At 37.5% G+C, this 17,228-nt stretch overlaps 1 protein-coding gene across 3 annotated transcripts in view; it reads left to right on the top strand.

The window, feature by feature from the left end:
* Window positions 1–13,978, top strand: part of pkn1b (protein kinase N1b) — a 43,025-nt gene extending 29,047 nt beyond the window's left edge. For all 3 annotated transcript variants that reach the window (XM_084419305.1, XM_084419303.1, XM_084419304.1), the window contains exons 11-22: window positions 1,286–1,415; window positions 1,503–1,584; window positions 2,160–2,254; window positions 2,471–2,543; window positions 3,621–3,712; window positions 6,313–6,489; window positions 7,483–7,545; window positions 7,654–7,730; window positions 8,432–8,574; window positions 9,155–9,262; window positions 9,396–9,476; window positions 10,884–13,978. In XM_084419305.1, coding sequence (XP_084275431.1) covers window positions 1,286–1,415; window positions 1,503–1,584; window positions 2,160–2,254; window positions 2,471–2,543; window positions 3,621–3,712; window positions 6,313–6,489; window positions 7,483–7,545; window positions 7,654–7,730; window positions 8,432–8,574; window positions 9,155–9,262; window positions 9,396–9,476; window positions 10,884–11,087 — 1,325 coding nt within the window. In that variant the 3' untranslated portion in view covers window positions 11,088–13,978. The remainder of the gene's footprint in view (window positions 1–1,285; window positions 1,416–1,502; window positions 1,585–2,159; window positions 2,255–2,470; window positions 2,544–3,620; window positions 3,713–6,312; window positions 6,490–7,482; window positions 7,546–7,653; window positions 7,731–8,431; window positions 8,575–9,154; window positions 9,263–9,395; window positions 9,477–10,883) is intronic.
* The last annotated feature ends 3,250 nt before the right edge of the window (window positions 13,979–17,228 follow it).

Genomic DNA, 17,228 nt, shown 5'->3' with positions numbered 1-17,228 from the left:
TCGAAGGGAGCGGCAGATAAACCTTCTAGAACAAGAGCCAGATCCCAAGCTGAAAGTCTGGTACAAACTGCAGGCCTCAGCCTCAGGGTGCCATGAAGGAAACGTATTATAAGAGGATCTCTTCCAACAGATAGACCACCAAGGGGGACATGGTAGGCTGCAATGGCCGCAACATAAACCCTCAGTGTGGAGGGAGATAACCCTGAAGCAAATCGATCTTGCAGGAACTCAAGTCCTGAACCAACAGTGCTGTTAACTGGATCCCATTGTCTCGGCCATTTCTGCACCATTGCGTCTAGTCCCAATGGGGCTGGATGCGTGAGGGAGAACCAAAGTAGATATTGCGTCATATCCTGAGACGCGAACAGAACCACCTGTTCCTGGCCATAAACTCGCCAAACATGCACCTCTCGCCTCTCGAGGCTGGCCTCTGGTATAATAAGAGCAGTCACTTCGGTGACCTGAAGCGTACTGGCAGGAAACGACCAACGACCCTCCTCAGTGGGTGCGAGTCCCGTGTTTCTCGGCTCGCCATTAAATATTCAGCTTAGACACAGCACGAGACAATACCTCCACCAGCTCCTCGTACGCTGGGGAAAGAGCTGGCGTTTCATCTTCCCCCATTTCGACGCTCAGCACATCTAGTTCCTCAGAACTAGACAGCTGAAGCACCGGTGCCTCCTCCGGGATGGAAGGAAACGCGGGGCAGTCTTCCGACTCCGTAGAGAGAGCACTGGATCCCGCAGGTAAAGCCTAAGAAAGGGCGGGGCCCGTCTCAAGCCCCGCCGTGAGATCCATTTGCGATCCCCACGTTAAGAGCTTTCGTGCTGCCCCAGCGGGGCCCGAACTGCAGGGAACGCTCACCTGAACACCGTCCTCAAAGAGTGCGTAAGCGGCAGCCTCTCACAATGTTCACAGTCAACCCTCTCGAAGGCTGACAGAGCATGCTCTGCTCCCAAACACATCACACAAATTTTGTGTGTATCCCCACCCGTAAGATAACGAGGGCAGGGAGAAGCAAACAACTTGAATGATAGTTTGGACACCATTTTATATATATATATACACACACACATTAAAACTCACAATTAATTAAAAACATTTAATTTATCTTTTACATTTTACAAAGTGCCTTTTTAAATTAGCCTGAGGTCAATAGAGAGTTCATCTATTTTAGTCCTCAAAAAAACTCTTTCTAAACAGCATGAGAGTATATATAACATGATATAATATTGTGACGTAGTTTTTACAGTATTTAACTTTCGTCCCGTTTGTTGTGACTCAGGGAAAGCGTTCCTGCGCGCTAAACAGATGAACGTAGACATGGCCACGTGGGTTCGTCTGCTGAAGAACGCCATTCCCATGAGCTCGTCCACACACAGCTACACACAACACAGCCACACACACAACAGCAGGTAACACACAGCACACACACACACACACATACACACACCTGTGATCCATCCTGACCAACATGACTGACTCTGAGCATTTCTCCAAAGCGAGATTTCCATTCAGAAGATCCAGCTGGATGACGACTCTCCTCCGTCTGTGACGAGGAAAAACACACAGACGTCTGAGACGGTAAATCAGAAACACGCTTTCATACATGGACAATTATATTTAATAACATATTTACATTTAATGTCGCTGAAAACGTTTCCTTTTGTATGACCAAGTGAAACTGAAAATCTTAAAATATACAATGAAATAATAATATCATCACTCAAAAACTCAATTAAATTTTTTTTTTTTTTTTTTTTATATATTAAAGATTACACCACAGGTTTAATTTGACGTCTTTAAATAATTGATTATTATTACAGAATTTGATATTTTATCTTCTGTATATTTAGTGTAGCAGCACAATATGACTTGCACTGATTTTACTATAGGGAAAACTATTTACAATGAATGAAAACTTGCTCTCGATTCTAATTATAATGTGCTTTATTGGCATGAACTGTACGTTTGTACTGACAGCATTTGCTGTGTACAAGGGCAAAAAAGTACAAGTAAAACAAGGAATATTAGCAATTGAAGTAAAATAATACATGCAAAATAAAATAAGAAAATAAATTATGCAAACCAAGAGAATAGCCATGAATGAATGTAACAAAAGAGGGAATAATAATGTGTTGATGATAATAATTTGTCAGGTGGACATTGGGCTGGTGCCGGAGCCGGTCTCTCCTCCTGATCCTGTTCCTCCTGAGAGAGCTGTCAGGATCAGTTCCCATAATTCCCAACGCAGGTACACGTCCTACCAGCACAACATATGTCTTCTAATCCGGGCCAAGAGACAGCGTCACACACACACACACACACACACACACACACACACACACACACACACACACACACACACACACACACACACACTCATGATGTAGTTTCTGACACCTCACACCAGCTCTTACCTTCAGTTTAATTACATCCGGCCTGTGTGTGTGTGTGTGTGTGTGCGCAGGTCGTCCAAAAACCCTCTGTGTCTTCAGGATTTCCGAATGATCGCAGTGCTCGGCCGGGGACATTTTGGCAAGGTAACTGGAACACGTTCAGTCTTAAAATATAAACTGCAGCAACAAGTCAGACAGAATCGACACACACCGAAAACGTCCTGCACCCAAGGCAACATTTCTCTGTTTTATTAAAGACTTTTTTTTTTCTTTTTTTTTTTTATCTAATATTTTATGTCAGTTTCATTTCAATTGACAAAAATGTATTTTAATATTTTTAATTAACAACAACGACAATAACATTATAATTTCTTCTTCTATATTTCTGTTTTTCCTCCACACCCTTCTGATGTTACCGCTGTTATCTGTACGGAACAGCTTTATTTTATGTATCAGAGATATTAATCTGTACCTAGAGTTCCCTTTTTTTTACACATTTGATATACCGTGCTGTTGTTTCTTTTTTGGATCTTTGTTCAGAAAAAACAAATGTCATATTAGAAAACGAAATCAAGTTTACAAAAAACAAACAAACAAAAAACAACGACAATAACAAGCCAAACTCAAAACAAACGTTTTAAAGCAGTTTTGCTTCTGAACTCAGATTTTACATTGCATTAACAATTTTGTTAAAAATTGAAATGTTTTTATTTTATTTTAAATATTCATTTTATTTAGAATATTTACTTTATTTAGAATATTTTCAGATTTTTCAGTTTTCTTTTTAATTTAAGTTCAAGTCTTTTTTATTTGTTTTGGTTTTTTTAACATTTCAGTTTCTAGCTAAAATGTATATATTTTTTTCAGTTTTTAGTTTTTATTTCATTTTGATTTTAGTACTTCACACTTAATTTTTTTTTTTTTTTTTTGTCAAGGAAACATTTCTAATTTTCATTTACTTTAAGTTTTTAATCTAAGATTTATATTTTATTTCAGTTATCAGAAATGTTTCTTAATAGTTTTAGCTAACAATAACAACACTGCTCGTGAGTTCTACTAGAAAACTCATGTTTTACAACAGTGGTTTTGCTTCTGAACTCCGGTTTCACATTGAATTAACGACAAAAGCTATGAGAAGTGTTTTCTCTTCCCTATTCGAGACACTGTGAATTAAGATTCATGTGCACATTGAGTATGATTTGAGTATTTGTGTGTTTCCAGGTCCTTCTGTCTGAATACAGACGCTCAGGAAAGATGTACGCCATCAAAGCTCTGAAGAAAGGGGACATTGTGGCGCGGGATGAGGTCGAGAGGTGAGCGTTCAGTTTAGGATGTATTTGTATTAGTCACTGGGTTGGCTTGTACTTTTATTGAAATCTTCCCCAACAGAGCTTCATATTAAATTAGTTATGCACCAAAATTTTGGCAACTGAAAATATTCGTCCGAAAATGAATTTTCGGTTTCGTCCAAAAAGCAGGGTTCGTACGGGTGCTTGAAATCCTTGAAAGTGCTTGAATTTTGATGTTGTGTTTTCAAGGTTTGAAAAGTGCTTGAATTTTGGATAAAATGCTTGAAAATGCTTGAATTTGTAACTGTATTTCTTTCACAAGAAATATCTTTCTGACGAAATAGTTCTTTATTAAATGTAGAAAAAAAATGTAGCCCTTTAGAATCAGATACAGATTGATTTGCGTTACGCTGGCCAGAGCAAAAGTAGGCGGAGTTTTCATTTTGATTTCCGCGGTTGTATGGATGCACCGTTTTTATTGGCCACGCAGCGGCAATAAAAGTTGCGAGTTGCGCGGCGCAAGCCATTGAAATATATCGGTTTCATTTCATAGCGCAGCGCGGTCCGCGTCCTATCTGAAAGGGCCATTAGTGACTGAGAGTACTTGGTGTGATAATGTAATGTAAGTATTGCATGTCCGTTATGTCACGTTCATTTGTGGAATATGCAGTGAAAATAATTTTCCAAATTTACAGAACTGTAACGTGCAAATTAACCTGCTAACGTTAGCCCAGTGCATATTGTTCAAACCTTGTCTATATCAAGAATGTGTCCCAAAACGGGAAGGCCTGTCAAATATTTCTGTTCAAATCCTAAGTCTTCATATTTGAAATTAATTCAGTTTTACAGCCTATAAATCACATTATCTGGTAAGCAATATTTGGACATTAAGATAATGAAAACTATATTATTCATATGCTTTAGGCTATATACTTAGTGATACATTTTGAAGAATAAAACTTGTGATTGGCTTAAATATTAGGGCTGCACAATATATCGAAATATTGCAAATGTATATATTACAATATGCATAACTGCATATCGCAGCGGCTTGCAATAACTTGGGTCATGAACAAAAGACAAAGAAAATGCTCACTGCTTTTGGCTGAATAGGCTAACTTTTGTAGCTTTAATAAGAATCAGTATATTTAATTCATGCAGTGAAAACTAAGCAGTGTTTATTTTTACATTTGATTAATCAGTTTCTGTTGTTAAATAAACCTAATATAGGATAACCTGAACCCCAGTGATGTTAAAATAACACTATATGCTACAGTAAAACACTGATGTTCACTGTCAGAAGTTGTAGGGATATTTTCTTATCACAAAAAGAATGTGAAACACGTATGTGTAGGTTATATCATTTTAAAGATAATTTAAGTTAATTTGACACACTTTAAGCATTATCGTATCACATATTGAATATCGCATTATTTAATGAGTTATCGCATATCTAATTTTTCTTCAATATCGTGCAGCCCTCTGCTATTATGAAACATTTGGCTGTTTATCTCTTTTGATGTGATAAAAACACTAAATAATAATTTTAACTATGTATTGGTATGTAATTTACGGTAGTGTACTGTAAGGTGCTGGAAAAAGCTTTAAAATGGACCTGGAAAGTGCTTGAAAAGTGCTTGAATTTGACCTTGGAAAAAGTGTACGAACCCTGAAAAAGTGAGAGAAACACTGACGTTTAATTAGCGCTTCTCCGATTGTGCATTTTAACTGTGTCAGTGTGTATTTCAGTCTGTGCTGTTTTCAGTTGATGCATGAACAAAATTTGTAGCGCGCCTGCCATCCAATAATCACGATAAGTTTTGTGCTTTGATATGAAAAAAATTCTAAGCAGTGACATTCTGTGAATTTGATCACAAAACAATAAATGTGGTTTTGATGCTCTTTAATGTGTCTTGACAGATCGCTGTCGCCACTTCGTGAACCGGTCATCTCTTCCTCTTTACTACTAGTTATAGCACAAAATATACATATATGAACATCAGAAGGAATGTTGAAAGAAACAGCAACCTGTTGTGTTTATTATTTAATGTATGTTTGAATAAATCTGTCATGAAAACAAGTTCTTATTACAGTCACCATTTATATTTGAACTGCGATTTGTAATAGAAATATACGTAACACTTTACAATAAAGTCCCATTAGTTAATGCATAGACTAATATTAACTGAAAATGAGCAATATATTTGTTATAGCATTTATTAATCTTTTGAAATGTTGAAATAAACATTAACCAAGATTCATAAATGCCTTAAAAGTATTTGCAACGTTAGTTCATGTCAGTAAATGGAACATTATTGTAAAGTGTTACCATTGTATCATTAAGAAGTTGAAATAAAAACTAACTTGTGTGCAACTTATACGGGTTTATTTGAGTGTTGACTTTATTTTCAGTTTCTCTTTTGGCTAAATGAAAACTTAATTTTCAGTTTCGGTATAAAATGAATTTCAGTGCATCACTAGATCACATGTTTTCTGACTGTCTTCGCAGCACGCAGAATCTTTGCTTTCATAAAGACTTGACCTGGTTAAGACACATATTACAGTCTTCAGTCTAAACCCTAAACCTCTCTCTCTCTCTCTCTCTCTCTCTCTCTCTCTCCCAGTTTGATGTGTGAGAAGCGCATCTTCGAGACGGTGAACAGCGCGCAGCATCCGTTCCTGGTGAACCTGTTTGCATGTTTTCAGACGCCAGAACACGTGTGTTTTGTCATGGAGTACACGGCCGGCGGTGACCTGATGATGCACATACACGCCGACGTCTTCTCGGAAACACGCTCCGTGTAAGTGTGTGTAATTCATCTAGTTAATGTGCTACACTAGTAGTTGTTCAGTGTGCATTTTGCATGTGTTTTTCCTGGAATTATGTGTTTAAAAATAAAGGTTCCAAAAGGGGTTTCTCACAGTGATGCAATAGAAGAACCATTTTTGGTTCCCCAGAGAACCTTTATGTGAAGAGTTCTTAATCCCTCTGGTGCTCTTCGGTCATTTTTGACCGAAAAAGTTTACATTTGTGTTTTTTATTTATTTTTCCTTCATCGGAATGGTAACGAAACTTGGTAAAGGTTTTGTTACTTGCTATGTGAACACACAAAAAAAATCATGCACATGATTCGAATAGGTTAAACACTTGTGCTCCTCAGTCAAAAATTAGCACATTGGAAATGAATGGACGGTGAATTTTATTTTTTTGAGATATCAAGCTCAAATTTTGAACGCAACTTGTTTAGATTTATGGCTTTGATTTTCTCACAGGTTTAGAGTAAAACATGTTTTTGAAAATATATATTTCATACACAAATACATTTTTTTATAACAATAAATGTAAAATTCTGCAACTTTTTAAAACTTTTTTTACTTCAGCAATAATCGTCCAAGTGGCGTCTTTGAAAAGAGATCAAACTTAAGTCTGTGCTCTAAAGCATTCGAGATTTACCACAGTTTAAGTTGGAAATTAAATTTTCAGGTCTATGCTCAAAAAGTGAATAAATGGATTATAAATACAGCTAAAAATCCCAGATATTAAATAAATAAAAAAAACATTTTTGAACTAAAATATAGTACGAAGAGCACTTAAAAGAACCATTTAAAAAATAAATTAATCTAAATTCATTTTAAAATTCTAAAGAACCTTTTGTGGAATGGAAAGGTTCTATGAATGTGAAAGGGTTCTTCATGGAACCATCGATGCCAATAAAGAACCTTATTTTGTAAGTGTGTACAGTATTTTTCATGAGTGGAGTCTTCATATATGTGTGTGTTTGTGTGTTATGCAGGTTTTATTCTGCCTGTGTTGTTTTGGGGCTTCAGTTTCTTCACGATAATAAGATTGTGTATCGGTGAGTACATGCACAAATACAGCATAAAATGACATACTGGCAAAAAGTAAGTATTTTTTCAAAAACTCTAAGTTAGTAAGTTAATTCTTGTGTCTATGTGTGTGTTAGAGATCTGAAGCTGGATAACCTGCTGCTGGATACCGAAGGTTACGTGAAAATCGCAGACTTCGGTCTCTGTAAAGAGGGTGAGTCACAGACTGTCCTGATATTGATGGAGTTAATAGACTAAGATCATGATGTTTGTTCACGGATGGATCAGAGCGATCTGGAAATGACAGGTTGTCAGCAGAACAGATTACAAGCATTCTGCTAACTGCATACTGTTTTTAATAGTACACAAGAAGTCTCGTATGCTCACCGAGGCTGCATTTATTTGATCAAAGACACAGTATAAAAACAACAACTGTTTTCTATGTGTTAAAAAGTCATTTATTCCTGTGATCAAAGCTGTATTTTCAGCATCATTACTCCAGTCTTCAGAGTCACATGATCCTTCAGAAATCATTATAATATGATGATTTGATGCTCAAGAAACATTTCTTCTTATTATCAATGTTGAAAACAATTGAACTGCTTCATATGTTTGTGGAAACCGTGATAGATTTTATTTCTCAGGATTCTTTGATGAATAGTTCAAAAGAACAGCATTTATTTAAAATTGGCATTTTTTTGTAACCATTATAAACGTCTTTACTGTCACTTTGGTGAATAAAATCATTAATTTCTTTGAACATAAAACCGGTTCTTTTGCATTTTGAGACAATTTTGTAACCAAAAAAGCTAGAAATTACTGCAAAGAAAAAGGCATAATGTCCTTTGTGCTTTCTCTCTCTTTCTGTCTATCCAACGCCTTGTTTTTGTCCCACTCTCTGTCTCTGTCCTGTAGGAATGGGTCATGGGGACAGAACCAGCACATTTTGTGGGACTCCAGAGTTTCTTGCTCCTGAGGTTTTGACTGACACGTCCTACACAAGAGCCGTGGACTGGTGGGGTCTCGGCGTGCTCATTTACGAGATGCTGGTCGGAGAGGTGTGTGTGTTTGCGCACATTTTGTTTCGAATTTTTATATAATTTCCCACTAAAATAGTTTTTTTTCTTGCTTTAAGCATAAATCTAACAAAATTTGGTAACGTTCACTTCAAAATGTGTTTTGCCTTGGGTTTTTTTTTCCAGTACAATTATCTACACATTCTTAAATCAAGATTAATTTGCTTGAGATGCAAAATGGCATAAAATAAGTCTTGTTTTCTGAGAAGCTTATAAAAATGAAGTGTGTTTGTTTAATATGAGGGGAAAATGTGCCAACTACACTTGGAATTGTTTATTTTTCTGATCCTATTGGCAATTTTTTCTTAATTTAAGCAAAACATAATTTAATTTCAAGCAATTTCTCAGAAAACAAGACGTCTTATCCTATGTCATTTCGCATCTCAAGCAAATGTATCTTGATTTAAGAATGTTTAGATATTTATACTGGAAAACAAGACCAAAATGTGTTTGCTAAAACGAGAAACCAATTCTCCAGAAAACATGCTTATCACATATAATATCTTGTGCCGTTATACTTCTTAAGTATCAGACAAAATCCTGATAAATGATCTGTGTTCAGTCACCGTTCCCAGGTGACGATGAGGAGGAGGTGTTTGACAGCATTGTAAATGATGAAGTACGTTACCCAAGATTCCTCTCCACCGAGGCCATTGGCATCATGAGACGAGTAAGTCTGTTCACTCAAATTAAATATTTAGGTCTTAATTTAAGATTGATGTATTTGAATTGCATATCAAATTTGACTTATGGGGTTTTAACGTAAACTATAATGTAAATGTTTTCTTGTTTTCCATTGGTAGCTGCTGAGGCGTAATCCTGAGAGACGGCTGGGCTCCGGGGAAAAAGACGCGGAGGACATAAGGAAACAACCGTTCTTTAGAGTATGAAGACTTCTTTGACTTTTTGGCTTGACTTGCTATAATAATATGGGGTCCCTAAAGGAACATGGTGATGGTAAAAAAAAAAAAAAAAATAGTTGGGAGTAAAAAATGATATTTCAATAATTTTGTGCTCATATCGAGAATTTGTGTTCGCTCACAAAAACATATGCGTTCTCTCGTAAAAATATTGCATTTCACATAAAAACTTTGCATTTGTTCAATAAATATTTGCGTTCGCTTGCGAAACTTTGGCATTTGCTCACAAATCATTAGTGTTTGCTCACAAATCTGTCACATTCCCCCCAAAAATCTTTGCATTTGCTTGCAAAACATCTGCATTCCTTTGAAACACTACAGCGTTCCCCTTTTTTTGATCTCAAAACATTTGTGTTCTCTTTCAAAACTATTGAGTTTCCCAGTGAAACTGTAAGGCTGGTGTTTGGGTGGGCTCTTTGTTTTGATGTGTCATGTGATCCCCACGTTTCCCTTGCATTCATGCCAAGTGTTTTTGTTTTCATTTGTGTTGTTCTCATTGGTTTATTGATTACATTCAGGTGTTGCTCATTAGGCGTCTGTGTATTTATAGCCCTGAGTTTGCCATGCGTGTTTGTCTAGCTTTGTCATCTTTTGATGCTGTAGTCCACTGCTTTGTGTTTCATGTTCATGCCATGCTTTACTTAGTCAAGTTTATATTTAAGTTATGTTGATTTCCAAGTTATTCCTTTGTTGATTAACTGTATTTGGGCTCAGAAAACTGACTCCGCTTCAGTGGAACCATTATAGAAACTTTGTTTCTCGCAAAACATTCGTGTTCTCCCTCAAAACTATTGCGTTCCCCAAAGAAACTTCTACAGTTCCTTTAAAAACAATTGCATTCACTCACAAAAATACAGACTTTCTTCCCCAAAAACGTTGCATTCGCTCGAGAAACGAAATGTTTTTTTGCGTGCATAATGCTACCTGCATATGTAAACCCCTTGGTTAGGATTAGGGGTGCGGAGTGCGTGCCTATTACACGCCATAAAGTGCGTATCATATGCACGCGAAAACTGCGTATCATAAGCACTACAAATACAATTCGTGGTATTCGCACTTTCATGAGATCGGGCTGAGCAAACACATTTACGTTGTGGCAACGTCTGTGCGAAATTCAACAACTGAGAGACGACATTATGACAATACATTTTTTTATGCTAGATATCCCCCATTTAGCATGTTATGTTTTGAGGTTAATTTTTAATTAGTCAGATGTTAGATAATTATAGCCTATACTTTTTAAATATATTTACCTCCACCTAAGCTCCGCCCACAAAAAAAGTCACATGTTTACTAACTGAAAAGGGGTCTATAAAGCCAAAGTTGTGATCTTAGTGACAGTGTGGCTCCATCTTCTCTCTTTCTCCGCAGAATATGGAGTGGGATGCGCTTTTGCAGCGGCGAGCTCCTCCTCCGTTCGTTCCCGCCTTGACAGGGAAAGAAGACGTCAGTAACTTCGACTCCGAGTTTACCAACGAGGCTCCAACGCTGACACCTCCTCGTGAGCGCCGGAACCTCTCGCGCAAAGACCAGGACTACTTCAGGGACTTCGACTATGTCTCGGACTTCTGCTAGGGCACAAGGGTGCAAACTGAGGCTGCTAGGAGTGGGATATAACGTCCTAGCGTGGGTCTCGCACCCTAGTTCCCATCAAGGGTGCGTATCCTGAGGATTCACTCAGTGAAACAGGGACGCTGACAGGCTAAACGCCTCTGATGACTGTAGAAGGTACATCAAACATGAAGAGATTCAAGAACCCAGATAATGTGAAGCTCTGTGGTGTATCTGAAAGCTGGTGGCCAGGATGTTTTCTCGTCCTATTTGGCCATTTTCAGATGGTCAGCCAGGCTTGCTCATGACATTTCCCAAAATCCTTAGTACCAGACGCTCAAGTAGTCGACTGGGATCTCGTGACTAGACTGCTGCTGGGATGATGTATTTTTGTGGTCCAAAACCCAGAAACAAGCCTTTTAGCACTTTCAGTTCCATCACCCTGAAGTCAATGGTTTTTTTTTTAATGGATTTTGCCTGAAATAAGGTCTGTGGTGAACACAAGCTTAATGATATTTTCACTTTTTATGCTGCGGCATTTAATACATCAATAATACATCAAATGATTCAAATAAAGCAGTTGCTAACAAGCGTCTTAATGGGACTACAGAGGCTGTCGGGACATTAAACATAATGTCGAACAGGTAAACTCATCTACTCACTAGTTTTGTGTTTATAATCACGCTCTTGCAAACTATTCCAACTCAAAACTTTCAGGGAAAATGTTTTAAATGAAGACTGAAGGAGTTGTCGGAAGCGTAACTCTTTCTTGCCCCGCTAGCTTTTAAAAAAAAGTTGCCAGTCACCGCCAGTGTTTTTGATCATTTTCACAAAATTTTCATGGCCCCCAAAATATTTAGTTGTGTATGAATATCTGAACATACAATATATCAAAAGAAAGAAGAGAGCCTCTGCTTTAAAAAAAAAAAAAAAGCATTTTATTCTACCTTTTATGCATTTTTATCAACACTTGAATGCAAGTTTCATACGCAAATCAACATTTTTAACAAAAAGCGGCGAAAATCACGTTTTTGTCGAAGACTCCGTCCAGATCAGATTCAGAACGAGGATCAAAACACAGATTGAGTAGATCGAGTCCATCACACCCCCAAAGCATCACAGTCCTGTTCCTCTTTACGGGTCGACTTTCATTCGGTAACGTTACATAGTTTTGGGTACCGCTTTATTTTACAGTGTCCTTGTTACACATGTTACATGTAGCCTAGTTACTGTAGTAATAACTATAAATTATACATAATTACATGCAACTAACCCTAAACAAAACCCAGTCCTAACCCTAACCCTATCGTAAGTATGTGTAGTTAATTATTATTACATCGTACTAAAATGCATAATTACACTGTAAAATGGACACCTTAAAATAAAGTGTAACCTAGTTCTGATTTATATGTTTGATAATCGCATTAGTTTACTTGTGTGTAAGCAATGCCTCTATCGCTTGTTTCTGCTTCTATCATTTGTTTTCGGAAGATGCGTAATTTACCCTTAGCGTATAGCAGTAGCCGTGTTTCCATTACCCTTCAAATTGTTCAAATCGAAATTGCGAATTGAAAATACGCCCAATGGAAACTCAATTGTCAAATGTAAATTTCGCAAAAACTCCCATATATCGCAAAAAAGTTTTCCGCTCACATGAGGTGTTTTTTCAGGCAATTCAAAAAAGGAATATTTCGCAAAACAGCAATGTTTTTTTTTTTATTATTATTTTTTTTTTAGAGGTCACCTGACGCACCTAAAAGTCACATGACCATTCTTTAAAGATGGCACAGTATGTTTTGACAGAAGACGAGACAGAGTTCTTTATTAAACTCATAAAAGACAAAAGAATTACGGGAATACTGGATTCTAAACAACAAAGAAATGCCACAATTTATCAAGAGCTTGAAGCAGATTATGAGTGAGAAACAGCTGGGAACATTCAATTCCCAGTATAAGGGTCTTTCCTTGCCATTAATGCTTGGATAACACGCCTACGTCTCCTTCCATTAAAAATAATGGCTAGTGCGGTGGATGCAATATATTTGTAAACCTACCGACATCCGTTACCAAGATTTTTGCGAGAGGGAAAAAAGACGCTTTAGTCGCATTACGTCAGTTAATGGAAACGCTGTCATTTAGCAATAGTTTTTTATCGACATTTAGAAAAAATAAAAATTATGTTCTGCTCAAATCTGAAATGGAAACGTGGCAAGTGAAAACATGGATTGCCAGAGAAACTGTTCTATGGCGGGGAAGCATTGTGTCATAAATGTCGGCTAATCTCGTCAATGGTGGGGAGAGTTAATGGTGATGTCGTAAGTCATGTGACCGTTGTGTACTTTTTATTAACCTACGTTTAGCTTTTTATTTCTGCCGATTTGTGAAAGTTATCATAATGAACAAAACATGGACGCATCATAAACTTTGTGTTGGTCGCAGAGCTTATTTTCTGCAATAATCTAAAAGCCCATGGAAAAAACCTATCAAGTTTTTGTGGAGGGAACCAGGGTGATTTAAACTACAAAAATGCATCATCAATGCAGTGCTTTATGGGAGCGTGTTAACTAGCAGAGTCCAGTTTCATGGCACTGACCCCGGTTCTCCCTTCATCTCTCTGCCTTCGTCTTCTTTTTCTACCATTGTATATGTATATCACACATGGTCCAGACTGTTTACTTCTGTAATACACTCATTTTAACCACACAAGGGCGCCAGAGAGTTTGAAAGAGCTGTGGAAACAGTGTTACTGTGTCAGTATGAGCATGTCCATTAATGAAATGAGTGTCTGCGGCATCGACTGCTATATTTGTATTTGTAGAGATTATTTAGCTGCTGTTGTTTTTTTTCTCACAGAAAATTGACTAATTGTGGAAATGCTATGCCTGAAAATTACCATATTAAACAACTCAACTCTTTTGGGTTTTTTGGGGATTAATATTCCACTACACATGCACACGTTCCATAAAAGAGATTAGGTTTGGTATTTTTCTGATAAAATACATTTTCTTTATATAATTAAACAGAAAAAAGAGGGGAAAAATTCACAAATTACTGACCTGAGGAACATAATTTAATTAGAGTGGGAGAGTAACCTAAATTAAGCAGGACAAAACCTGAAGTTTATGAGTGGTACAGGATGAAAATTCAATTCAATTCACATTTATTTGTATAGCGCTTTTCACAATACACATCGTTTCAAAGCAGCTTTACAGAAAATGCATGAGTCCACATTACAAGTTAGAGTCTGATATCAGAGGAAACTGTCTAAGTATTTCAGAAATGTACATATACAAAATCACAGTTAGCAAAAAATGTATTAATTTAACCCTCTATGGTACGCATTATGATATCAGTGAGAAAAAAAATATTTGTTATGTTTTTCCTGCTTAAAATTTGACACTATAGCAATATCAATAAATATTATCATTATTTTTTTATTTTTTTATTAATTATAAGTTTGTTGCCTCAAGGCAACATTGTACCACAATGGACAAATTGAAACATTTGACATTTTCATGAAGAAAAAAAATTATATATTTATTGAAAACATCAATTTATTTAACTAAACACTTGAACAAACATATTTATCAAGTTTTTATTAAATTACACATTTCATATTTAATAAAAAGTAACATTTATTATCCAGCTGTTGCCCTCAGGCAACATTGTACCATCGTGGAACGCAAGTACTACAAACCATTATATCATCAAGTTATCATATCAAAACATTAAAAAACATCAAAACATGCTGTGTCAAGGTAAAACATTTACAATCACTATAACATTATCCTAATATGAAGGCCAGAACTCAACAACAGCAAGATCAAACATTTGGAAGACCTCCCCGGCCGACCTAATGACCCGTGTGGGGTCCTCCAGGGGCCCGTCGGGAACCCCCCGAAATACGAGACCCCTACAAGTCCCACTAACCCTCTATTTGTCCGATTGCCCACTATAGTAGACAAATGTCCTGTTGACCCCACCGCCGGTCTCAAGCCACGCCCCCGTCCCACTAACCCACTATTTGTCCGATTGCCCACTGTAGTGGCCAAATGTCCCGTTGACCCTCCCTGACTTGTCCCAAGCCACGCCCCCATCCCACTAACCCACTATTTGTCCGATTGCCCACTGTAGTGGCCAAATGTCCCGTTGACCCTCCCTGACTTGTCCCAAGCCATGCCCCCGTCCCATGGACCCGCTATTTGTCCAATTGCCCACTATAGTGGCCAAATGTCCTGTTCACCCTGACCGGCTCCAAGCCATGCCCCTGTCCCACTAACCCATTTGTCCGATTGCCCACTATAGTAGGCACATGTCCCGCTGACCCCCCTGACCAGTCCCAAGCCACGCCCCTGTCCCACAAACCCACTATTTGTCCGATTACCCACTATAGAGGCCAAATACCCCATCGACCCCCGCTTACCACTCCCAAGCCACGCCCCTTTCCCACGAACCCACTATTTGTCCGATTACCCACTATAGTGGCCAAATAACCCGTCGAACCATGCCAAGTTTTCAGTTTGCAAAAATACAGATACATTTAGATAATTCAAACTCTTTTCCTTACAAATAAAATATAATTGTATTCATATGTAGTATGCCTGGCATGGCCTTATGTGATTCCATTATGGTACAATGTTGCCTCGAGGCAACAAGCAGTTTTATGTAATTTCCTATGATAAATTTGATGATATATAATGTAAAGTTTTTTGAAAATACTTCTTTACTTACCAATGAAGGTGACTCTGATTTTTTGTGGCTGATTATTTGGACAGAAATTAGTGAAAAATGCCCTTTTCAGTGGAGAAAATATGGAGCCATGTGACATGTGCACGTGTGTTGAAAGAGGGAACTAAATGTACCCCTGTGGGTCATGTGACCACTCTTTTGCATTTTCTTTGGTTAGTATTTGAGTTCCCCTCCCCTTAGAGAGCATTGAACAATTACATTTTATTATGTTTTTATAAAAAAAAGCTAAAATAGACTATGTTGCCTGGAGGCAACACCGTACCATAGAGGGTTAAACAATGTAATAATTTAAGGCAGAAACAATGAGCTCATTGAAGCAATGAATGATTATGACATTGCGTTGACGTTTTCATGATTATAAAAATGAACAGAAGTTTAAGAGATCAGTCTCACACATGAAAGGTAAGATCTGAAACCTTGTATTACTAGCACTTGTTGTGTTTATTGCCTCTCTAAGATGAATCGCTTGTAGTATTTGTAAGTCACTTTGGATAAAAACGACTGTTAAACAAATGTAAATGTTAAAGAGATGTGAACACTCGCATGCTCACGATCTGTCATGGCAGTACAAACAAGAGTAAACCAGACAGTGCTGAAACAGTGTTGTGTGACGAACTTCACAGCTTAAAACATGATGGAGGGATGGCTTGAGATAATGTCTCATTATTGCCCAAGGAAGAAAGTATCCATGGAGACCAAAAGATGGAGCTGCTAAAAAAAAAGGTCATGATGTCCTGTGAACAAACTACACTTCTATGTCTTATGACAAACCTATCAGCACGGGTTGCATTGGTAATGACGTAGGCTTTCAGGAAAAATGGAGGTGCATTATCTTTCTCTTTCCAAAAAAGCGGCCTGTCTAGTCGTGGTGCAGATCTTTGGACATATCATTTGAACACTGTATGAATACTGCGGGCATTTCTGTCACCAGTTTTAACGTTATCGTTGTGTGTCGCTTTAAGAGAGACAGAAATTGGTACTTTTGACCCGAAATTCTTTTTTTTATTTAATTGAGTGTTCATCAGAGGGGTCCAAGACCCCAGGACTTTTGTCGCACTTGAACCACAAATACACACACAAAAGTTTTGTGGTTGACATTTAAAAAAGTAACAAATCCTTCGCTCGCGGGTCAATTTGACCCCCTTAGGAATGAATGGAATGTGAGGAATGCTTCAGTCCACATAGAAAAACCTACAAATGCTCAAAATTCAAACTAGAAATGCAAAAAAAAAACATTGCCAAAACATTTTTTTTCTAATGTCTACATGTGTATCTGAAGAGTATACACAAAAGCTTCAGGTCATTTTGACCGGCGAGGGAAAGATGTGTTACAAAGTGCGAGGGAAGGATGAAGGTTAAATCATATTTTCCAGACTTTAGGACCCAGAGGAACAGCTTGTTTGCTCCATATAGAGC

The sequence above is a fragment of the Rutilus rutilus genome, assembly GCF_951802725.1.
Source record: "Rutilus rutilus genome assembly, chromosome: 1".
NCBI classification, from domain to species: Eukaryota; Metazoa; Chordata; class Actinopteri; order Cypriniformes; family Leuciscidae; genus Rutilus; species Rutilus rutilus.
Note: the sequence above shows the minus strand (reverse complement) of the source record. Positions and strands in the feature narration are given on the sequence as shown.